We start from the raw sequence: 25,925 nt of genomic DNA on the forward strand, positions 1-25,925 counted from the left end.
CCAGTCAATAGCAATAAAACATGAAGGTCCCCTGATGAAGCTCGGGTGATAACTGAACTGGCACTCTTGTGATATTGTTGTTTTTGGAAAATGCCATACAATATCCAGTTTACTTTAGGTAAATTTTACTCTATTTTAAGTTTAACTCTGGCACTGCTAATCCTTTGTATATTTTCTGAATAAAGATGGAACTCTGGCTTTATGATTCAGTCATTTATTGATTTTGAGGATTATAGGTTTTATAAATCATGATGCATGGCCCGGCTGAGCTGTTAAGTGATCTAATATAGAAGTTAGGTTCAATAGATACATTAACATGCTTTAATGGAAGACATAGTCATAAGGAATTATAATCCTTGTCCCAGCCTTTGTCTACATCTGAGTGAAGTGAAGAAATATGGTCAGTTCTAAGTATGGTAGGTCAGCTGAAGGAATGGCGTCTAGTGGAAGGAGGCAACTAGTACTATGCTTCATAAATGAAGAGTGGAACTGCCAGGGGTGATGCTAAAGTCACATCTGGGCCTACACCAATTACCATTTGTCGATGTCAACATGGCATACAGGGGACTCTGGGGCATTAATCCTTGAATGTGGCACCTATTGACATTATATTATCTCATTCATGGTCCCATGATTAAGGACCATTAAAAATACTGCTAATAATGTTTGTTTCTACCTTATACTGTTATTATCCACATGCATTACATCATATGAAAAATCATGTTCTTTTTTATATTACTACTTACTTTAAGAGCTTAGACTTTCGTTCCCTGTGATGTAGTTTGATATTTTTGTGAGCAGATTTAGAAGCAGCCTTTCAGACAGAGTTTCAATAGTAGGATTGGCTACATCCTCAGCATTACTGTAATTCTAAATTGACACATTGCCTACACCGGTCAAGCTTCTCAGCGCCATAAATTCGGCAGTACAATAAGCGGCCTAGTTGAAGGTGTCAGGTCAGAGATCACAGATGGGATTGGCACACAGAACTTGCATACTTGTATATGCATTTTAAATCTAATTTCCATAATACCATATCGTAAAAAGAAACCCAGTGTTATATACAAGCCTGGTCTGAAAAATGCATTGTCTCTTTTTTGACAGATACAAAAATGGGAAGTTTATCTTGGCCCACAGCTACATTTATAACTGTTGTTGCCACCGTTTATTTGGAGGCCAAAACGACTCAGCCAGCAAAGTACACTAAAAAAGTGTATGACATGGAGATTGCCAATGCTTTTGAGACTTCGCTTGCGCCACCGACAGAAGAGACTGTTTTCACTGAATTACCGGAGACAAGTGACACCACTACTGAGCTGGCCTCCTTAAACCCTGATTTCAGAACTGCCACCACTCTATATCCTTTTGATAATTTCACTCTTGAAACTGCGGATTTCTTCTTTAACTGTTGTGACTGTTGTACACCTATGGCTGGGCCGAAGGGGGAACCCGGACCCACAGGACCTCCAGGTAAATCAGTCTTTATGCAAATTAGATAGAAATATGTACTCTATTAAATCTGCACATTCCAGCGAACACATGAGAACTAGTCTCAGAAAAAGGTGCTGAAGCCTATGTCAAGTAAGGCTGCATTCATATATGCCTTGGGCCTATGTTGCACATTCCATCAAAACCAGTGCACAAAAAATCCTGCATGCATTATACTTAACTAGCAGGCTCTTGAACGAATAGAGAACAGACACCATTATAGTTAAAGGGGTTCTGCACTTTCATTTAACTGATGATCTATCCTCTGGATAGATCATCAGCATCTGATCGGCAGAGTTCCGACACCCGGGACCCCCGCCGATCAGCTGTTTGAGAAGGCAGCGGCACTCCAGCAGCGCAGCGGCCTTCTCACTGTTTACCACTGCTGGAGCGCTGCTGCCTTCTCAAACAGCTGATCGGCGGGGGTCCCAGGTGTCGGAACTCTGCCGATCAGATGCTGATGATCTATCCAGAGGATAGATCATCAGTTAAATGAAAGTGCAGAACCCCTTTAAAGGGGTTGTCTCACTTCAGCAAATGGCACTTATCATGTAGAGAAAGTTAATACAAGGCCCTTACTAATGTATTGTGATTGTCCATATTGCTTCCTTTGCTGGCTTGATTTATTTTGCCATCACATTATACACCGCTCGTTTCCTGGGGTTATGACCACCACTGCAGCACAAATACAAGGTGGGCCGGGGCAGGAGATTCTGTGCATGCGTGTGTGCCTATGGGCCCTCCCATGGTCCCAGCCATCAGAGAGGGCAGTGATTTTTTCTACAGTACACAAGCACGGCCACCGCTGCTGGATTGCAGAGTGGTCATAACCCCTCTGAATACAAGCTGTGTATAATGTGATGGAAAAATAAATGAAACCAGCAAAGGAAGCAATATGGACAATCACAATACATTAGTAAGTGTCTTGTATTTACTTTCTCTACATGATAAATGTAATTTACTGAAGTGAGACAACCCCTTTAATGGGGTGTGCTGTGCTCCGTTTGGTTCAGTTATTGTTGTTGTTCTGCTCCTATAATGGAGCAGACCAAAGAAAATTGATAGTACAAGTGTAAAAGAAACCTAATCTCCGCTCATATAGTGGGTAAAAGCAAACTGTCCATGCTGTCGCTGGTTCAAACCTATTGGTGGCCTCACACATGATGTTTGTGAAATGTGGGCATTTTGCCAGACTCCTCCAGTACATCGTAGTCTATTGTATTAAGTTCTTCAGATAAAGGCATTCTACAGAAGGTGGCACAACGGCCTGATGCTGTACACACCTTGATGGAGCACTCTAAGTGCATGCAGCCATTCTGCACCTACATATGCCTCTCATTTCATTTGGAGAATATCATGGCATGAACCACCACATCCAGTGGAGCATCATACAGCATTTGGACCATAGGAAGAAGATTCGGAATGCCACTTTAAAGGCTCTTGCATTTTAAATAGTCCCATTTAACAAATATAAAACTAAACCTGCTGATTACCAAGCCCATTGATACATTGCTTGATACAAGTGAACCAATGTGTATGCTGAGTGATCAGAGAAAAGGGAATCTTCTCAATCTTGGTTGATTTGTCCTAAAAGGAAACTGTTATGCGTGGTACTGTATATGAGAGAAGCAATTCAATGCCAATTTTGCTCTGCTACATCAATCTGTGTTTGGTAAAGAAATAACAGTCTTAGCCTATGTATGCATTCACTAATATATTCCCATTTTGTATTGCATCTAGTTTCTGAAATGTCTAAGTGCTTCTTCTTATAGCCATGAAAGATAACATTAAAACACTAAAATTGATTATTACACAAACAATAGCATTTTCTTGGAGATATAGAATAGCCAAGTAAAGTGAGCTGGCCTATTTTCAAAAGTTGCATAACAGTGAATGGAGAGCGTACCATGCAAATGCAGCCATCTCTCCATTCATCACTATGAGACTGCTGGAAATGGCTGAGCTGGTGCTTGGCTGTTTTCAGAACAACCATAGCGGTGAACGGAGGGAGGCGCGTGCGGCTGGTCTCTGTTCATTTTGGGGGCTCCTTTATGTCTATCTGACATTGATCTTATCTACCCTTGCGATATATAACATCAATGTCCCAGATGGGAATACCCCTTTAAGCTATAGGTCAGCTTAATAAAAGGAAAGACTATTGTTTCAATTCATAGAAAATTACAAGTCACCGATTTTCCTCTTTTCCTCAACCATTTAATAAGATTTAAACATTGAAAGTGTTATTACACTAGACAGAAGGTTAAGAGATCACTCTCATATATTGACTAGCTTTTTTTTTTTTTTTAATGGCTATGATTCAGTATTGTATAGGATTGTTATTGGGCTTTTTAGATTTACCATTAGTTCATTTCTATATAAGTGAGTAAATTTAATTAAATAAATAAATAAATACATATTATTGGAATTCCAGAATAAGTGCATAGGACTCTAGTTAACAGCTTTAGTCTGAAGCAGGGGTGTAATGGGGGATGTAGAGAATGTAGCAGATGTAGCATACTGTGCTATGTTGTCTGGTAAAATGATGGATATCATGAAGGAACCCAAACAGACATTAAAGTCAATGAGGCACTGTTGGTGTCTGTCAGGTGATAGATCCGTCTTTTTGGCTAGCATTTAGTTTTTTGTTCCTATGATGGAATAGAGTAACAGGTATGTCTAACACAGATGTGAATGAAGCCTTCATTTTGTAGCCTCTGTTAACATTGTGAATAGTTCAGGGCATAGTTAGGCAAGGCCTGGCGCATTGTGGCACCAACAACGTACAGCTACTTTCACACTGGCGTTTTGACTTTCCATCTGTGAGATCCGTTCAGGGCTCTCACAAGCGGTCCAAAACGGATCAGTTTTGCACTAATGCATTTTGAATGGCGAAGGATCCGCTCAGAAGGCATCAGTTTGCCTCCGTTCAGTCTCCATTCCGCTTTGGAGGCGGACACCAAAACGCAGCGTACAGCATTTTACTGTCCGCTTGATGAAGCGGAGCCAAACGGATCCGTCCTGGCACACAATGTAAGTCAATGGGGACGGATCCGTTTTCTCTGACACAATCTGGCACAATAGAAAATGGATACGTCCCCCATTGATTTTCAATGGAGTTCATGACGGATCCGTCATGGCTATAGAGGACATAATACAACCGGATCTGTTCATGATGGATGCATGCGGTTGTATTATTGTTACGGAAGCGTTTTTGCAGATCCATGACAGATCCGCAAAAAAACGCTAGTGTGAAAGTAGCCTAAACTGCCCAGGCCAATGTATTTAGTGTCTAAGGCATAAGTCAGTCTTTGCCTTCCCCTTTTCTTCTATTGAGCCTCAATATCCTTTTTATTATCCATACCTCAGAATAAAGAAATAGCCTATTATCTTGGTAATTATGCTATGGTTCTGCCTGGGGTGCAATAATCTGTCTATGTTATTTTGACCCTAATGCCTCATGCACACGAACATATTTTGTTTCCGTGTCCGTTCAGTTTTTTTTGCGGATAGGATGCAGACCCATTAATTTCAATGGGTCCGCAAAAAATGTGGAAAGCACACTGTGTGCTATCCGCATCCGTATGTCTGTTCCGTAGCCCCGGAAAAAAAAAAACAAGTCCTATTCTTGTCTGTTTCAGGCATTTTTGCAATGGATCCGCAAAAAAATAAAACGGATGGCATACGGATGTCGTTGTTTTTTTTTGTTTTTTTTGCGGATCCGCAATTTGCGCGGTCGTGTGCATGTAGCCTAACATAGCAGCTGGGATTCAGCTTGAGCTATTACCAGGCAAGCCACAAAATACGTTTCAAAGCAATCACCTGTCTAAATACAAAATTATGCGGAAGATTTACCAAACTGATGTAAAGTAGAACTGGCTTAGTTGCCCCTAGCAACCAATCAGATTCCACCTTTCATTTTACAAAAGAACTCTGAAAAATGAACGGTGGAAACGAATTGTTTGCTAGGGGCGACTAAGCCAGTTCTACTTTACATCAGTTTGGATAAATCCAACCCTATGTCTTGGTGTAATTGCATAATGGTTTAGGATATATGTAATGTCATTATTATTCATACAATAACCGATTTGCAAAGACCCACTGAAAATATTTACAGACACTACATATGCTGCATATTATTTAGCTTAAAAATGCCTTTTCAGATAAAATGCTAAACTAATCAGATGTGTTCTGAGAGCGGCCCTCCTCAAGGTGACTGCTATTTGTTTCCTGCTTCTGCCTCTGGAAGGCGATTCTGACTACGTATTGATTTCATTCCTCCGGATCAAATGACATTAATAGTGCCTGGGAACCGGCAGATGATTTTCTATCATTGAAAACCACTATGTTAATTTTGATTGAAGCAAGGCTTTTCTTCCCATTGATGGTGTCAACAAAATAAATTGCTCTTTCTTTTCATAAAAAAAAGGCATACAGTATTGAACGCTCTTTATTTTGCAGGTCCCAAAGGAGACACTGGGGACATGGGATTGCCAGGACCACATGGAGCGACTGGTCCCTCGGGCCTTAAGGGCTATAAAGGAGACAAAGGTGTACAAGAATGACACTGTATTGATTTAGGTCAATGTTAATGGAAGAAGAAAATGGGATAAAATATGTCCATTCAGCAAAATATATTTTATATGTACCATGACACTTTGTACCTATACAATTATATAGTGTTCTTACGAAAACACAAAATCACAATCTACTCATCTTCTGATCCTTATAAGTGTCCCTCCAGTAAAAATATACGGGTGGGGGTGCGGGGGAGGTGAATTTATCATTGTAGGTGTATTTGAGGTTAGATTTTAGATTGGAATATCTATGCGTACCTGCGCATAATTTATGAAGATGGTGCACAGCAGTAGTTGTGCCTATTTCAGTGAACGTGCACCTGGGGTTGCCTGGCAGGAAGTTACAACTTTTTTGTGACTTTTAGAAAAGTCACACTTCATACATGTGACTTAAAAGTGAATCACTCCAAAGTCCTGACCAAATTTTCCCTCTACCGTGGGGCTAGTAGTAGTAGTAGGTGCAGTAGTCCAAAAGTTCTAAATTTTTGCGTAAATGACTCCTAAAAGTCGCAAAGCCACTATTTGTAACTTTTTTAAGTAGGCATTTCTGTGACTAAAAACCTGTTTTGAAAATCAGTTTCTGCAACATGTGCATGGATTTTTTGCAAAACCTATTCATATGAATAGGATAGTCACAGATATTTCTGTAATAAATCTGCTGCATGTGAACATGGTCTTAGACAACCTCCTAGATGTCTCCCTGCACAGAGAGCTGTCTAATTGAAACTATGGGGGGATTTAGTAAACTGGTGTAAAGAAGAACTGGCTTAGTTGCCCTTAACAACCAATCAGATTCAGTGCCGCACCGCCAAATAGTCTAGCTGAGGCAATCGCCTCAGGCGGCGTGACCCTGGTGACAAGTGAGGGGGCGGCAGGGCAGTAGGAGATGAGCACTTCCATTGTGGAAGCGCTCATCTCTATATTCATCTGTATCGCTATCCTCAGGACAGCAATACAGATGATTGCTGTGGCGGGGCAGGGGCATTTTGTTAATATGTCCATAACACTTTTTGTAATATACTTTATTCATTTATTTTTAATAGACTTTATCCCCCTAAAGCACGTTTCCCTGTGCACTTAAAATGCACTTTTCTGTACACCGCTGACTTCTCAGCAGTGTACATAGTTGACAGTTTCTCAATGGGGCCTTAGCGCAGGGAGTATGGACAGGAGTGCACATTGCTGCTCCAGCCCGTGCCCCCTGGAGGTTTACTAAATGCTGGCATAGCACACTCTGTAACCATGTAACCATGTGCTATGCCAGGATTAGCTGAGCGGAGCAGCTCATGCCTGTGCCTGAAAGCTGACATGCAGGACTCTTAAATCAGTCAGGAGCCTCTCCCCTCAGCTAATCCTGGCATAGCACCTGGTTACATGGTACCCATGTGCTATGCCAGCATTTAGCCAACCTCAGGGGGCACACACAGGAGCCACTCCGCTCAGCTAATCCTGGCATAGCACATGGTTACAGGGTACCCATGTGCTATGCCAGCATTTAGTAAACCTCTGGAGGGCACGGGCAGAAGCAGCAATATGTGCTCCTACCCGTACTCTCTCTGCTAAGAACCCATTGAGAAACTGTCAACTTCATACTCAGTACACTGCTGAGAAGTAAGTGGTTTATGGAAAAGTCAATTTTAAGTGCACAATGAAAAGTACACTTTAGGGGGGTAAAGTCAAAAAATACTAAATACATTAATAAAGTATATTATGTTGTGTTGTTATGACATTATGGACATTTTAACAAAAATGTATTCATGTATTCAAAAGTTTTGTTACTCTTTTAAAGTAATTCACTTAATGTGTCAGTGATTTTAATTAGAGATGAGCGAATTTATGAAGAGTTCGATTTAGCTGATTCGCTGAATTTTACAAATAAATTAGCTTCGTGACGAATGACCGCTTTTTTTTTAAAGTAGCAGGTGCAATGACAGGGAGCAGCGATAGCGCCACCCCCCATCATTGTGCCCCTCAGTTGCTATGTTCATAAATGATCAAGGCATCTGAGTGTAAAAACAGTGAGAAATTAACATAAAAAAAAAATTAAATCAAATTTAAAAGTACAAAAACACACCCAGGAATCAGATACATTCCAATAAAATAAGATAAAATAGAAAAGGATAGCCCCCCTGTAATATGTAGATATTAGTTTTGTGACAATTCACACTGTTATCACCTGATAGGGAGTTAAGAATGTAAACTATTTAAAGCAATATGAAGAGTATAGAATAAAGAGCACAATCTTGTGCTATTTAGCCGCCAATATAGATCCAATATTAGTCCACGTAAAATCTGTCTGTAATGGGTTTTGTCCTGTATAGCCACCATGTGATATTTATAATATTGCCATCAGTTCAATATATCACGCTACAGGATGAGTACTTAATATTGTTTGTCGGAGCAGATATAACATTACCACAGGGTGATAGCAAAGACCAGAACTGAGCACTAGTAAGTACTGTATCTCAGCTCGCTCAAAGTATGTTCAAAAGGTGTACACGTATAACCCCAAGTTTGTAACAGTAAGTTCCATCAATTATTTCCGTGTGCTCGATGTGCTTAATTCCAGTCAATAGCAAAATGCCACTGCTCTGATCAATGCACTAATCAGATACCACCACTTCTGCCGATGTAATTCACCAAGGACCAACCGGGGCAGTCAAAAATGATCTCAGCATGTATTTTTAAATATTTCCACTGTTAAGTCCATTTGGCAAATAGAGTTATAGCAGGGCCGTGCTCCCCGATGTTCAACAGTGGCGTCCCACTGTACACGGGTGTACTGGCAGCTTCCCTGCCCCGGCGTCCGCCTGGAGCTCTCGCTGTTGGTGAAGGTTGGATGCTTTGCCTGCAATTAGCGTCCCACGTGTTGCCTCTAGTTCGGCGTCCACGTGTGTGTGTGTCGGCTCCGTGTGTTTTGCTTGGGCGGATAGATCGTTCGTTACTTGAAAAAATTTATGGAAGCGCTTCCACTTTCAATGCCGGGTATATTCCTTCTCAGAGCGGGGTATACGGGTGTTCTATCCTCTCTTTTACACCAGACGCATTTCGAAGTCCATTCCCTCAGTGGACCACAAACTTGGGGTTATACATGTACACCTTTTGAACATAATTTGAGCGAGCTGAGATACAGTACTTACTAGTGCTCAGTTCTGGTCTTTGCTACCACCCTGTGGTAATATTATATCTGCTCCGACAAACAATATTAAGTACTCATCCTGCAGCGTGATATTTTGAACTGATGGCAATATTATAAATACCACATGGTGGCTATACAGGACAGAACCCATTACAGACAGATTTGATGTGGACTAATAGTGGATCTATATTGACAGCTAAATAGCACAAGATTGTGCTCTTTATTCTATACTCTTTATATTGCTTTAAATAGTTTACATTCTTCTCTCCCTATCAGGTGATTACAGTGTGAATTGTCACAAAACTAATACCTACATATTACAGGGGGGCTATCCTTTTCTATTTTATCTTATTTTATTGGAAAGTATCTGATTCATGGATGTGTTTTTGTACTTTTATTATTGATATTAAATTAGTTATATATGTAACCCTCTGCGTGACCTCAGATTTAGAGTGACGGTCTCTACAGTATATCAATAGTTTCCATAAGTTTCTAAAACTGTCTCATAATCTGTAATTTAAACTCTGACAATGAATAGAAAATGAATAAAACATTGAACCTGTGGGTTATAGAAGACTGAGCAATCTGAAATAAGTGAAGAATAGCACTCCTGTGGTTCGATACCAAGCAGGTGTGAGACATTATTGATGCCACATTTTGAAACCAAGGTCCTTCATCAGGCTTATCGTAGTGGAGTATCTTCAGGGACGTAACTGACACTGGTATGTATGAAATCAATGAATAGGAAACTTTGCAAAAGAAAAGTTTTAAATTTGATAGTAGTGAATCTGAAACAAATTTAGCGGTCATGAATTAGTAGTCTTAGTTCTCCTTTCCTTGTAATGTTCACCATTGCTGCTTTGTATTGTGGCAATGAAGCTATATATTTCATAGGGTCGTCAGTGGTATATATGAAGTGACCAGTTCCTGGAGTGCAAAAAAAAGCCATTGTTAGGATTGTTCCACGTCTGCAGATGTACTTACATACCCATAAAATTTTGGAACTACAAAAATAATGGACAAACCTGCACTTTAACCAAACGTATTCATGTACAGTTGAACATGTGGTGGTATTACTGGCAATCTGCAATGGATAATGATGTTTCAAATGTTGATATATTGTAAAAGTTATGTAACAATTTGGCCAAAGGCAGGGACTATTTTACCGTTAAGAAGAGCACCAAAATAATGTTCACCCCTTTCATGCTCCGCCACCTCTTCTATGACTTCTGCTGGTCTTTGTTTACTTGGCTGCAGCAGCAAAATGGCCATGAAGATTGCAACCAATAACTAATAACTAATGCCCTACTTTCACTTACAGTAATGTTTCATGTGGTCATGTTTAAAATTTTTACAGGAAATGAGTCACATCCCTGCTCTACATATGTATTTATCTAAAAGCTTTTTATTATTGGAGGTATGTACTGTGTGAAACACTTACAGGGAACCTGTCACAATGAACATGGTGTTTGAGCTGCAGGCGGCATGTTCTAGAGCAGGAGGAGCTGAGCAGATTGATATTTAGTTTTATGAGAAAAAAATCATCATAATTAGTTTTTCATTTATTTAGATTCCTGCACATTCTGAGCTTTGAAATTAAGAACAGCTCTCTCTGTATACACAGTCATAGAGGGAAGGCTGCCAATCACTGATAGGAATGTCTTTTTGACTTCAAAGCCCAGAATGAGCAGGAATCTAAATAAATGAAAAATAAATTATACTGAATCTTCTCCCATTAAAAATACACTAATTTTCTCACGCCCTCCAGCTCTATAACATTCAGCGAGCAAATAACATTGCATTTCCATGGTGACAGGTTCCCTTTAAAAAAAAGGTGTGCTGCTTCTGGTCCAACATCGTTTTCTCAAAAGCTGGACCAGAGTAAAAAGGTCAGATTTTTACAGCTTCCATTGAGTTATGATAAATGTAAATAGTAAATGTATAAATTTCAATGCACTGAGCTCCCCCTAGTGGTGGCTGCAAGCAACTAGTTTTGACATAATCTGTGTAAGGGGTAGCAGTAGATTTAAAGGGAACCTGTCACCAGGATTTTGGGTATAGAGCTGAGGACATGGGTTGCTAGATGGCCGCTAGCACATCCGCAATCCCCAATCCCCATAGCTCTGTGTGCTTTTATTGTGTATAAAAACAGATTTGATACATATGAAAATTAACCTGAGATGAGTCAGAGCTTGAAAATATGACTCTTCTCTGGTCACACAAGTAAAATATGAATCTTTTATGTTAACTTGCATATGTATCAAATCGTTTTTTATTTTACACAATAAAAGCACACAGAGCTACGAGGACTGGGTATTGTGGATGTGCTAGTGGCCATCTAGCAACCCATGTCCTCAGCTCTATACCCAAAATCCCGGTGATAGGTTCCCTTTAAAGCTGCATGGGGGAGATTTATCAATGCATTTAAAATCACTTTGAGAAATATGTTGTTCAGAAGTTGGGAAAATGGGTTATAGAGGAACACACATTTTTTTCTCTTAATAAATTCTTCCACTTAATAAGGGACCTATGATATGATATGATATCTGTGTATATCTCTGGCACAAATGTACCTCTGCCGCTTTGGCGTCAGTATTATAAATGACACCATGTAGGTAGGGCCTTGTTTTGTATTAGGGTCCAAGAACTTTTAGTTACACATCTGTAGTCTAGGTGAGGTAAGTTTGGCAATTGCAGGTTATGCCATATTAAATTGTCTAAATCATAAGCAGATAATCGGAAATATACAGTGGAAAGGATGAGAATTTAGATATCCAAAGATGTAATGTTGCTGTTCAAAATGTCAGATAGACATGGGGCCAGCATAGTAATGCTGGGTATATATGTGTTAGACCAACCATCTAATGTGCATGGGATTTGTCACTGAGGGGTTGAACAATCAGATATGTTGGATTTAAAGGGCTGCTGCTCATTCTTCTTCATTAGGAAGAGATTAATGCTCATCAGCTTCACGTTCCTTGTTAAAAGAGGTGAACACCTTCTGGCTACTTGTGACCAATGTGTAGATGACCTTCCATTCACACACACTGCACCTTCACTGAACTCCCAACAGTAAAGTACAGATGGCAGATGCAGTGTATCTGAATGGAGGAGACATCATATGTAGGTGACTTGCCTGGTGCCTGGTCACATGAGCGTCCATCAGCAGCTATTTAATAGACAAGACCTCTGTGTGGACACACAAGACTTGGCAAACAAGCGGGCATACCTTATGAAATATATAAAATGGCACAGAATTTCAACAAAAGCTATATTCGTAAGAACCGTATAGTCATCTTACCTACCCATTGGTCAACAGTAACCAGAAAGTGGCCAATCCTTTAGGGCAGGAAAAGATAATAGCTGTCCAAAATAGCTGTCTCATATATATATATGGCTGGCTGAACTATGTGCTATCACTGGAAGTATCTTGGTAGCAGTGTGTCTTCAAGTACAGCAGCCACTAATCTGATGAGCAGAGTGAAAGGTGCCTCCCAGCATTCTACTACATCCTACAGTCTAGAGCAGGGACCAGGCCTAGTTATTAATGATGATATATCTAGGCCACAATGCTCCAAGTAAACAGCAGAGCCGGCTCCAGGTTCTTGTGGGCCCTTGGGCGATAACGACACTGTGGGCCTCCCTTGTGGTATTTTGCACAAATTACTCAGCAATGAAACTGCAGTGGGGGGGGGTCATACTGTATGGAGGGGGCGAGGGGGCACTGGGGGACAATATACTGTATGTGGGTCACTGGGGGTAATTATACAGAATTGGGGACACTGTGAAGTCCCCCAAACATTAAAAGAAAATGACCCATTTTGCTTGTACCTGCCACTGATCCACTCTCCTGAGCAGGCACAGGCACCATACCACTTACCCAGTATCTTCTGGGCCAGTGGTCTGGGTCTACCCACTAGCAGAAGGCTTGACCACTGGCATCCCATATGGTCACCTCTGCTGCAGGCTGTAGCCTGCACTTCTTGCATAAGGCTTCCCAGCTCTGCCTCTACAGCGTCCACTCACTTCAGCTTTTAAAAGACCTGCCAATGGCTTGTCACATCTTGGTACCTAAGGCATCTTCCCCTTTAGGTTATTTAGTGTGTTAGTACCAAGTGTGCTTTTCTGCCCGTGTACCAACTTCTGCCCATCTACTGATTCTCACCCTCTGCTTACTGACCTGACATTAGCCTGTTTACCATACTGATCCTTCCAAAGTGCAGAAAACCATAAGCAAAAACATTAGTTTAAAAGTGCCTTGAAAAGTTGAATAGATTTTTTAAGACAAGAGGATGGAGAAAAACTGCTAAAAATACCATTGCTTCAACATGTGTTTTTAATAAACTTAACATAACAGAGATGCACAAAAATGCCACCAAATTTAAAAATAAAAAGGGCAGCAGCCCTGGATTTGATATTTCACATTTGATATTTACCATAGATTTTCACCTAACATTTGAAGATGTATTTTGGAGCAAAAAAGCACACACAAAGAAAATAAAAAATAAAATGCAGGTACATCCAAAAATGCAAAGGTGCTGAAAAGCTGCATTTAAAAATGCTGGGTTTACACCTAGCTCTTTTATTGCATTTTGCTGACTGCTTTTTTTAATTCACACATATGTGAAGGGATATGTGAAGGGATTCATGTGTGAAGGGGGCTTAAAGCTTATTTGAATGTGCCTATATTTTTAAAGGGAGTCTGTCACCAGTACACAATGCCTTGTAGGGCTGTTCATTGCTTTGTTCTGGAGAAAATGTTCTTTTAATCCATATTCAAATGAGCAGTTAAGTGCACTGAGGGCGGGCCTGCACACTTGCTCCTCCTGCTTACTATGCAAGCCCCTCGCTCTCCTTGATTGACAGGGCCAGGTGAGATGAATATGCAGGATTCGGATTCTGTTACTCAAAAAAGAGAGGGAGGGGCTAGAAACAGGAAACAGGAGGAACAATAGTGCACAGAGTGGCTTGGGCCTGCCCTCATTGCACTTAAAAGTTTATTATCTAATTGAATAAAAGTACTTTTTGGGTCTCCTCAGTTGTCAGATATTGTCAAAATCCACCGCTTATTCCACTGCAGAAACGAGTGCATCTGTTCCGCTCTTGGTTTAACTCTACTGAATGGAGCTAAACTGCAAGCAATCTCTTGCTGCGGTTTCCCAAGGTGTCTATGTGGTAATTTCTTCCGTAATGGACGTGGCCATTTTTTGCGCGATAAGGAAAACCGCAAGTGAAAAATGCCTCAGCCACATGAGCTGCGGTGCGGCCTCCCATTGAAAGCAACAGAATCCCCGCTGAAACCCTTGCCAAAAATCTGATGTTTGAACATTTCCTTTCCCAGAATTAAGCAATGAATCGCTAAATGAAAAGTGTCATTAAGTTCAGCGGAGCGAGCCTTACAAGGCATTGTACCTGGTTTATCAGCGCATTTCCTGGTGACATACTCCCTTTAAGAAGTGCCCTTCTTGGCGTCATTGGGGGAGATAGAGTTCTTTACTAAGTGGCGATGCTAATGCGGATCTTTATGTGTAGGTGAGAAAGGCGAGAATGGTGACCAAGGAGCTAGTGGGATTCCCGGATTCCCAGGAAAGCCAGGAGAAGCAGGTAACGATAATGAATGAGGCACAATTATGTTTGTCTGTATCTCATTCTACATCTCTTGTAAAGAAACTCTGCTCTGTTGACCTCTGTTCAAATTGATTCTGCTGAAGGAGAAACAATCTCCTCTGAGATCTGTCAGATACATACATACCAGCAGACAAGCATACATTGATAGTCGCCTGTGTGACTGGAGAGCAAACATGTGCTTCTGCTTAAGAAATGCTGTTTAAATAATTGATTTAACCCATTGGCTGCCAGGGGAAGACCCTAAACAGATTGTTTCTCTTGTTCCCTCTGGCAGAGAATGCGGTATGTGTTCTTGATAACTATATAGCAATTATAGAAACACAGATGCTGTTCGAGTCTGGCGCTAAATTTTATGGTTGTTAAATACATTTTAATTACTGCATTCTTACAGAATGTGTACACTCATCACTGGAGGAACAGGACACACTTAATAACATATACGCTTCACTGCCACGTCGGACATTCTCATTTGGGAAAGTTATGGTGAATTAATGGAATAAATGCTTGTTTCTGAAAGAATTGCTCTAAGTCCTAGAGATAGCGATATGTGATTCTATCCAAGTCTTATCAACAGAGGCAGGAAATAAATTCTCCACTTATCATTTAATGCTGATGGCATCACTGGAAACTAGAACCCCAACATGATACATTTAAACCTTGAGAAAACACTTAATCCGCGGAATCTCTTGGATTTTAGTTGCTTTATTTTGAAACTACATTTTTATAATCGGTTGATGGCTAGGTATACCAATAAATTTTGCTTTAAACTATGGGCAAAAGATTACAACTTTAGGCCTCATGCATACGGCCGTTGTGCGGCCGTTCCGTGCATTGGGGACCGCAATTTGCACGGGCAATGTTTGTGCGGTGGCCAGGATGGGACGGATCGAGACCCATTCAACTTGAATGGGTCCATGATCCGTCCGCACCGCAAAAAAATAGAACATGTTCTATTTTTTTTGCGGTGCGGAGGCACAGACAGAAACACCACGGAAGCACTCTGTAGTGCTTCCGTGGGGTTCTGTGCCTCCGTTCCGCAACGCAGCTCCGGATTGCGGACCCATTCAAGTGAATGGGTCCGCATCCGTGATGCGGGGAGCACATGGCCGGTGACGGCATATTGAGGCCTTAGTATGTGGATAATTGTAAATGTTTTCCCTGAATTTCTTTCTTTGTTTTGTCATTTTTCTTACCATTTTGAAGTTTTAGGGTGCCTTCAAATGCGGCAGATTTTGTTGCAGAAAATTTTCTGCAACTGAAAATCAGTTTCATTCACCTGTATGGGGCTTGCAGAAATCCATGCCCTTTCCACCAAAACAACCCCATTCAGATGAATAGAATTGATTTTCAGAGCAACAAGATATGCAAGCTTTAAAGACACCCTTAAAGAGAAGCCTATAGAGAAAATGTCTGAAAAAGGTCAAAATTCAAAACACATTGGCACAGATTTATTATTGAAAATGCACCAGAATTCTGTTGCCCATTACATTGCATTTATTAAGGGTTTTAGAAGTTTTTCCTGCCTTGTTTGACAAGGGGGCTTTCCTAAATTGAAAGTGGCCTTGGCTTAATGGGAAAGGGGCATGTTTTAAGATGCTCTAATATTGCGCCAGAATTATGGAGTAAAGTTCGGGTACAAAGTGAGCCAACATCTAGCTAGTATAAACTTAGGAGGCCATGTGTCAAATGTGCTGCATCAGAAAAGTGGAGGGTTTTGCTTGTTTTGGACATAGAGTAAACAATTGTAACAAATTTATGAAGTGTCTGTGTTATTCTTAGTTTTTGTAATGTACTTTATTAGGGAAATATTTTTATTTGTACTAGTAAACAGGGAGTAAAGAGTCTTGCTGAGTGTTGGTAGGAGATCCTGTCTTCAGTCTTTAGTTCTACTAAGTGCTGAAGACACCTGTCTGTTATGTACAGAGGCTTCCAGCCTGCTTCTTGTCATTACCCTAATCCCGGAATTTGTACATGTGCCCTAACTATTACTGCCCATCACCCTGCCTATCTGACTTGTTTCATCCAGGCATCTTCAGCAATCAGTAGAACGCTGAAGACTGAAGACAGACTCTGCTTAGTAACACTCAGTTAGAGCTTTGCTAAGAAGACGCTTCCACCCTGTTTTCTTGCACAACGAGGCATCTTTCCCTGATAAAGTATATTACTAAAACATTTAACATCATTCTCCCTATGCTATATTAAAAATAAACTGAAACTACAGTCACACTTTATTAAGGTGTGCCCGCTGTTTTGAAGGTGGAACTACATTTTTAGCCCGATTTATTCTCACTGCTACTTTTTGTAAAAAAAAAAAGTCGCACAAAAGTTGCAAGAGTACGGTACTTCTGATGTACAAACTCACAGTGACTTTGAAATAAATCAGACTGTACTTCAGAAAAAAAATCCCCATGTAGGGGCATGTGATAAATTTAATGAGAAAAAACTAACAGACATTCCAAAATGAAAAAGGTGAAAAAGTCACATCTTGATACATTACCCCTTAGACTATAAAGTCTAAAGGTGTGCCTGTCTAATGTTCAATGCATAAATTTTATTTTATGCACTTGTATAGCGCTACTATATTCCGCAGCGCTTTACAAACATTAGCATCCTACTCAGGGCTGGTGCAAGGATTTTTGCCGCCCTAGGCAAAGATCCATTTTGCCGCCCCCTCATGTAACTCACTCACTGACAGACACACACACACACACACACTGACAGACATGCACTCAGACACTCACTGAATGATGTACACAGAAACTCACTGACAGACACACATACACTCACTGACAGACACACATACACTCACTGACAGCGTAACACCTACGGTATGTCAGGTGACAGCAGCAACGCCCAAAAAGATGTCATAAAGTGCATAGTTAGAGGGTGAGTAAGGCTACCAAGAGAGGTAAAGTGCCTAACAGGTCAGCGACAATACAGCCACGCATGTGATGGATCTATAGGTGCAGCAGGTGGCGCTGCTAATGCCAAGCCATCAAAGGAGCTCGCTGGGCTTCAAGAGCTTGCAATCTATCCACAGAAGCGAAACAGGTATCTACATGACTGTCCTATTTCATTTCACACACTGATCCCTTTGTTGAAGGAAATAGGTGACAAGGCTAGTCGGGACATGTCTACATACTAGCACCTGCACCCAAATTCTTTAACAGGGTACAGGTGTAGCAGGGCCGAATTTGTCACTTGGCACATTGCACCGATAAGCCATCAGGGCTTTTACATAGGGCTGCCCTAGCCTGAATGGGCAGGCAATGATTCCAGAGCAGTGTGCAAATTCAGCTCTGCTACATATATTCTATATACACTGCTCAAAAAAATAAAGGGAACACTTAAACAACACAATGTAACTCCAAGTCAATCACACTTCTGTGAAATCAAACTGTCCACTTAGGAAGCAACACTGAGTGACAATCAATTTCACATGCTGTTGTGCAAATGGGATAGACAACAGGTGGAAATTATAGGCAATTAGCAAGACACCCCCAATAAAGGAGTGGTTCTGCAGGTGGTGACCACAGACCACTTCTCAGTTCCTATGCTTCCTGGCTGATGTTTTGGTCACTTTTGAATGCTGGCGGTGCTTTCACTCTAGTGGTAGCATGAGACTGAGTCTACAACCCACACAAGTGGCTCAGGTAGTGCAGCTTATCCAGGATGGCACATCAATGCGAGCTGTTGCAAGAAGGTTTGCTGTGTCTGTCAGCGTAGTGTCCAGAGCATGGAGGCGCTACCAGGAGACAGGCCAGTACATCAGGAGACGTGGAGGAGGCCGTAGGAGGGCAACAACCCAGCAGCAGGACCGCTACCTCCGCCTTTGTGCAAGGAGGAACAGGAGGAGCACTGCCAGAGCCCTGCAAAATGACCTCCAGCAGGCCACAAATGTGCATGTGTCTGCTCAACCGGTCAGAAACAGACTCCATGAGGGGGATATGAGGGCCCAACGTCCACAGGTGGGGGTTGTGCTTACAGCCCAACACCGTGCAGGACATTTGGCATTTGCCAGAGAACACCAAGATTGGCAAATTCGCCACTGGCGCCCTGTGCTCTTCACAGATGAAAGCAGGTTCACACTGAGCACATGTGACAGACGTGACAGAGTCTGGAGACGCCGTGGAGAACGTTCTGCTGCCTGCAACATCCTCCAGCATGACCGGTTTGGCATTGGGTCAGTAATGGTGTGGGGTGGCATTTCTTTGGAGGGCCGCACAGCCCTCCATGTGCTCACCAGAGGTAGCCTGACTGCCATTAGGTACCGAGATGAGATCCTCAGACCCCTTGTGAGACCATATGCTGGTGCAGTTAGCCCTGGGTTCCTCCTAATGCAAGACAATGCTAGACCTCATGTGGCTGGAGTGTGTCAGCAGTTCCTGCAATACCAAGGCATTGATGCTATGGACTGGCCCGCCCTTTCCCCAGACCTGAATCCAATTCAGAACATCTGGGACATCATGTCTCGCTCTATCCACCAACGTCACATTGCACCACAGACTGTCCAGGAGTTGGCAGATGCTTTAGTCCAGGTCTGGGAGGAGATCCCTCAGGAAACCGTCCGCCACCTCATCAGGAGCATGCACAGGCGTTGTAGGGAGGTCATACAGGCATGTGGAGGCCACACACACTACTGAGCCTCATTTTGACTTGTTTTAAGGACATTACATCAAAGTTGTATCAGCCTGTAGTGTGTTTTTCCACTTTAATTTTGAGAGTGACTCCAAATCCAGACCTCCATGGGTTGAAAAATTAGATTTCCTTTTTTCTTATTTTTGTGTGATTTTGTTGTCAGCACATTCAACACATTCAACTATGTAAAGAACAAAGTATTTCAGAAGAATATTTAATTAATTCAGATCTAGGATGTGTTATTTTTGTGTTCCCTTTATTTTTTTGAGCAGTGTATATCCCCGACGGCCTTAGAAGTCAAGTCCCCCATAGACGCTCATAGACCTACCATAGGCAGTAGTGTCCCCTGTGCTGAAGGATTCTGGGTAAGAGCAATGCCTCTGTTCAAACGTGGTGGAGGAAGGTTCGGAGTCACAACTGTTAACCATTTCTGTCCTGAAAGTGGTTTTCGCAGGGAGCTGAGGGGCGTCTCTGGCACACGGGAGATAAGGAGAAGAAGGCGGGGGGAACTGGACAGCTCGCTGGCAGGTTATGTTCACAGATTGTAGAAGAGGAGGCTTCACAGGCACTGACGTCATTGGGGAAAGTACGGCCAGCTTCTGCCTGGATATTTCCCACAGGTTCAGAGGCAGACACTCACTCAGTCAAACACTTAAACACTCACCTCCCTGGGGGTCCAGTGTGGTGCAGCTCCTCAGTCCTCCAGCGTGCCTTTTAGTATGCCGGGGCCAGATTCGGAATGACGTCATATTCCGGCATCACAGAGGGCGCACGAGGGAGGAGTGGGGAGCTGCTAGAACAGCCTCCCTTGCCACCCGCCTCCGGTAATTTACTGGCAGAGCAGGCACCTGCCATCAGGGTAAGCAGATGCCTGCTCTGCCATATTTAAGAAGGACCTCCACCTCCTGGCCCCCCTGTAACGGCGCTGGGGGCGGCTCAAGTGCCGCTCGCCCTGTCGCCCAGGGCTGCAGCCCCAGTCAGGGGGAGCCCACCAGGATGCCCCCAGCAGGCCGGCACCCTAGTCGAACGCCAAGTTCGCCTATATGGTTGCGCCTTCCCTGATCCTACTGTCCCCAATGGGGCTCACAATCTAAGGTCCCTATCAGTATGTCTTTGGAGTGTGGGAGGAAACCAGAGTACCCGAAGGAAACCCACGCAAACACAGAGAGAACATACAAACTCCATGCAGATGTTCTCCTTGGTCAGATTCGAACCTAGGACCCCAGTGCTGCAAGGCACCAGTGCTAACCACTGAGCCACCGTACTGCCCTGTACATTTTAGACAGTGCTAGTAAATCTACCCCTGTGTATGTATACTATTACTATTTAGTATTTTACTGCAGACATTAAAGTCTGGCTCCAACGTTTTTAACCAAAAATTTAAAATGTGCAGAAAAGTAAGTCACCAAAAATGCTGTGTGTGAATCCATCTTTAACAGAACATTATGGGCAACAGTGATACACTGTGTAATATCTATTGCAAAAACTGAAGGCATAATACATATGATGTAACTTCTCTCCACCAACTACAATTAAAGCATGCCGTATGTAGAGGATATTCAGGTGTAAATTAAGAGACGTGGTCCCATATGTCTGTGGCTCTCTACATCTAAGCTTATGCAAGCTATGGGAATAGCCTAGCCAAGGTTGGATGAGTGTTTTCATGACTCCTTTGACTAGAATGGAGAAAGCCTTAGACATTCACGTACACACCTCCATTCAATCTGTGCCTGGATGTGGAATCTGGTGGGTATCCCAGAAACAGGCCCTTCCTATCAGATATTGATATACACCTTATAGCATTATTATTTTGGTTGCATACAGAAAACATCTTTCACTATAATTTAGGTATTTTATCTTGCTTTGCTGCATCAGTCCAAAAACTTGTGGCTGGCAGAAGTTTTGCTCTTTGCTATCTGCTGTTAATACAGTTCAGTAACAGCTAATTACGTATGTTCGATAAGGGCATTTAGTACTTATAACCTTTTAATGCTATACTTAACTCAGTGCACCTCCTGTGAATTTTCATTATTTTCGTGGGGATAAAAACCACCCACAACATTTTTGCAACTTTTTTGGATATTTTCAAGACATGGTAATTGCTGTAATTGAAAATCCTTCCTTTAGCACCTTAAAACAGCATCACATAATTTTAAGTTCAGCAACTTCTAAAGAACTGCTAGAGGAGAAGATTCTCACTGGCAGGTTACTGCTTTTCGTAAATCAAAACACAACTTTTATAGACATTTGAAGTGGTTAAAGATCTGCAAAATAACTACAAAAAAATTGATACAGAGATATATTCTTCCTGACCTTCTTTCTTGGCTCAAGGTATTCCAAGGTAAGTGGTGTGAAATGACCAGCTTTGAACATAAAGGCGGAATTTATCATGAGTGTAATATTTTAAGTCGGTTTTACTTGATTCTGCATTGGCGTACTTAACACCAAATTTATCAAATGTTGTGTGATTTTTTTTTAAATTTGAAGCATCTATAAACCTAACACATTTGTCTAAAAATGCTACTCTGGTTTTTACCCCACCCCCTAATGGAGTCACATAACATAGATAACCTCATAAACTTTCCCACCCACTTTTCAAAACTGGAGTGAGTGCTGTGAATATGCCTAAAGTTGCAAAATTTTTGCGCAGGTCACCTCAAAAAGTTGCGAAAGTCAGACAGAATTCTAAAGTGCAGGTCATGATAAATTCATCCTAAAATCTTTTGAGTTATAGTATTAAAAAACATTGCAAAAGTTTTTTTTTTCCAAAACAGGTCATGTTCCCACACTCATCTCAAGGCAAAAGAAAAGTAAAGAAGGACAGACCTTGTTTTAGGGAAAAACTTAAAAGGGTTTTCTGCGATTTTTTCTTTCTGATTAGTTGGGGTCCGACATGAAAAGCAGAGAGAGAAGGATGTAGCGGCCAGAGCAGCACCATTGCTATCTCTAACAGTTAATCGGCAGGGGTCCTGGGTGTCGGACCCACACAATCATATACTAATGACCTATCCCAAGGGTAGGTTATCAGTTCTAAAGTCCAAATATTGTAAAAATTTGAGGTGGATCTGAATCTAAATTTTTGGTGATCCAATTCAGGTGAATTTTGGAGAGAAAGAGAGAGAGAAAGGAAGGAAGAGAGGGAGGAAGGATGGAATTTTCAATTTTATTTTTACTCAATGTAAAATATAAAAAGATTTTGAATGATTAGCTTATCTCTAATTTAGAGCATTACCCATAAACAAATTAAACAGACTAAGGCTACTTTCACACTCGCATTTGGTGCAGATCCATCTTGTATCGGGACAGACGGATCCGCACCAATAATTTAAACGCTTGTATCCGTTAATAACGGATCCGTTCGCATTATTCATTAAAAAAAAGTCTAAGTCAATCCGTCTTGACTTAGATTGAAAGTCAATGGGGGACGGATCCGTTTTCAATTGCACCAGATTGTGTCAGTGAAAAACGGATCTGTCCCCATTGACTTACATTGTGAGTCAGGACGGATCCGTTTGGCTCCGCATAGTCAGACGGTCACTAAAACGCTGCAAGCTGCGTTTTAGTAAACGTCTAAAAACGCAACGGAGACCAAACGCAGCCAAAGTGATGCATTCTGAACGGATCCTTATCCATTCAGAATGCATTGGGGCTGAACTGATCCGTTTTGGGCCGCTTGTGAGAGCCCTGAAATGGATCTCACAAGTGGACCCAGAAACGCCAGTGTGAAAGTAGACTAACATGAATATGGTATGTACTAAAATAAAACAGCTACCAACAATATTTGTTAACATGTGCTTATGTTTCATTTAAACCAGTTAGGAATGGATTCCTCATTGCTACCTCTTAATGATATGTTCAAATGCACAGGTACTTGTTATAATATTAAAGGGGTGGGCCACTTTCTGGTTAGTGTTGACCAATGCTTTTGTAAGATGGCTATACAACACTTACTAATATAACCTTTGTTGAAATGATGTGCCATATTTCATAAGGTATTGCCACTTGTTTGCCAAGTCTATTTTACTGTCCACACTTGTCCATAAACTAGCTGCTGATGGAGGGTCACGTGGCCAAGCAAATTACCTCCATGTGATGTCTCCTCTGTTTAAATACATTTAAATACATGTGCAGTACTTGCACTGCTGGGAGTTTAGTGCAGGGTGAGGTGAAGTGTGTTTGAATAGAGTAGACATCACATGATGATATGACCTTCCTTCACTGGCCATCTTATGGACAGGACCTCTTTGTGGACAGCACAGAATATTTGCCTAACAAGGTGACATTGCTTATGAAATATAGCAAAATTCACAGAATATCAACAAAGGCTATATTAGTAAGTGCCATACAGTCATTTTATATAAACATTGGTCACAAGTAGCCGGAGAGTGCCCAACCACTTTAAGATTGGTAGGATTAGGACTTTTCGTAGATACTTATCTTCATAATTCATTATGCAACAATTGATGTTTGCTGTTTATATTTACTCTTCTAGGTGAGATTGGACCTAAAGGAGAAAAAGGAAATCTGGGACTAGCTGGCATAAAAGGACAAAAAGGAAACAAAGGCGATATGTGTGATAATGGCACAAAAGGGGAAAGAGGAGAAAAGGGAGAGCAAGGATTAAATGGCATTGATGGGGAAAAGGGAGACAGGGGTGAAAATGGGGATTTAGGAGAGAAAGGTAATTACGGGGATACTGGAGAAAAGGGAGAGATAGGAGAAACTGGAGAAAGGGGACCAAAGGGAGACAAAGGTATTAAGGGTGATGCAGGGCTAAATGGTATAAATGGCTTTCAAGGTGAAAATGGAGAAAAGGGAGAGCCAGGGCAAAAGGGGGATAAAGGTGAGCTTGGCCCTCCTGGTTTAATGGGTCCATCTGGCCCAAAGGGACATTTTGGCATGAAAGGAGTTAGAGGCCTTCCAGGGAAAAAAGGTGCCCGAGGCCTCAAAGGATCTAAAGGAGATAATCACAAACCCATTAAATCTGCTTTTACTGTGGGTCTATCAAAACCTTTTCCTGCCCCTAATGCTCCAGTAAGGTTTGACAGAATATTGTACAATGAACAAGATGAGTACAACCCTACGACTGGTAAATTTAACTGTACAATTTCAGGAACCTATGTGTTTGCTTTCCATGTGACAGTCAGGGGACGACCAGCTAAGATTAGCATTGTTGCTCAAAATAAAAAGATGTTTAAGAGCCGTGAAACTCTGTATGGCCAGGAGATAGATCAGGCTTCAGCGATGCTGGTTCTGAAGTTAAGCGCTGGGGACCAGGTTTGGTTAGAGGTTTCGCGGGACTGGAATGGTATTTATGTGAGTAATGATGATGACAGCATATTTACAGGATTTCTTTTATACCCAGATGATACTGTTGAAAAGCAATTAACACAATAAGATTTAGAAATATATGAAGCCTCACGTTTTGGCAAAAATTTAGTCTCACTTAATGTAAACATTTCCAAATATCTAAAACTAACATTGATTTGTTATGACCCAATAATTAATGGTCAGAATTCTGGAAACAATCGCTTCATTGTACAAACCTCAAGAGACCATAGAATCTTGTATGCAATACAACAAATATGATGTGTACTTTCCAATCGAGGATTTCATCTGTCATTAGAAGTAATGTATAACTGTAAATATATTTCCACGATTACTTAACGCTATGTACATCTAAAAAGATCAGAACAATAAACATTTGGGAATAATTAATAGTTCATTTGTCATTTGTTACCAATTAGAATGAATGTTAATGAATTATCAATTTCTAATAACTAGTATACTATATACTAGAGGCCCTTTTACATGAACCGATTAAAAGGAACGAATATGAATGCTGGTTCCTGATAAATTTCCCCTTGTAATGTTGCTGTCGCAATTTCTCATTTGTCAGCTGAACTAATCATTTATAAAGCACCAAATATCATAATTTTTTGGCAGCCCAGTGTCCTGTGTGAACAGGGATGTGTTGCTGACAAACAATGATGTATGGGGCATGAGCGATCATAGAAACATCAATGATGCATCAACGAGCATCGCATCCCATAATATCTTAGAGGCTCCCAGAAAAATTAGACCTCACAGAGTTGCAAAAGTGTTGACAAATCTCCTTGCCAAAGAATCTAGACCCGTTTTCTTCTGGAATGCAGCCCCCTGTGTACTTATTAGATGCAGCCCCAGTGCCCAAAGTGCATTGGGGTGGTGGACCAGAACTCTATACAAAAGGTGGGGAGATGACACAAAATGAGCCGTGCACCATACAAAAAGGGCAGGGTGAAACAGAAAATGGGCAGAATAACACACACCTGGAAAATTTTCTCACAAGTCAAATCTTGGCAAGTATGGAGAGATTCTCAAGCTATTAAATTATGAAGGAGTTGCTACCTGCGCTATAAAAGTTTCCACCCACAACCATCAATAATACATGGTGATTAGTGTTGATCGAGCACCAA

At 41.4% G+C, this 25,925-nt stretch overlaps 1 protein-coding gene across 1 annotated transcript; it reads left to right on the top strand.

Annotated features, from left to right (window-relative positions):
• The first annotated feature begins 1,103 nt into the window (after positions 1-1,103).
• Positions 1,104-24,864, top strand: LOC120999094 (otolin-1-like). The gene is made up of 4 exons (XM_040429965.1): positions 1,104-1,470; positions 5,947-6,036; positions 14,734-14,805; positions 23,960-24,864. Exons 1-4 carry the CDS (start codon positions 1,113-1,115, stop codon positions 24,862-24,864), a joined length of 1,425 nt encoding a protein of 474 aa, XP_040285899.1. The 5' UTR covers positions 1,104-1,112.
• The last annotated feature ends 1,061 nt before the right edge of the window (positions 24,865-25,925 follow it).

The sequence above is a fragment of the Bufo bufo genome, chromosome 4 (genome assembly GCF_905171765.1).
Source record: "Bufo bufo chromosome 4, aBufBuf1.1, whole genome shotgun sequence".
NCBI lineage: Eukaryota > Metazoa > Chordata > Amphibia > Anura > Bufonidae > Bufo > Bufo bufo.

Coding starts and splice junctions, on each gene's coding strand:
- LOC120999094 (XM_040429965.1), top strand. CDS start 1,113: ATGGGAAGTTTATCTTGGCCCACAGCTACATTTATAACTGTTGTTGCC. Junction 1,471..5,946: donor CGGACCCACAGGACCTCCAG/GTAAATCAGTCT, acceptor TTTATTTTGCAG/GTCCCAAAGGAGACACTGGG. Junction 14,806..23,959: donor AGGAAAGCCAGGAGAAGCAG/GTAACGATAATG, acceptor TTACTCTTCTAG/GTGAGATTGGACCTAAAGGA.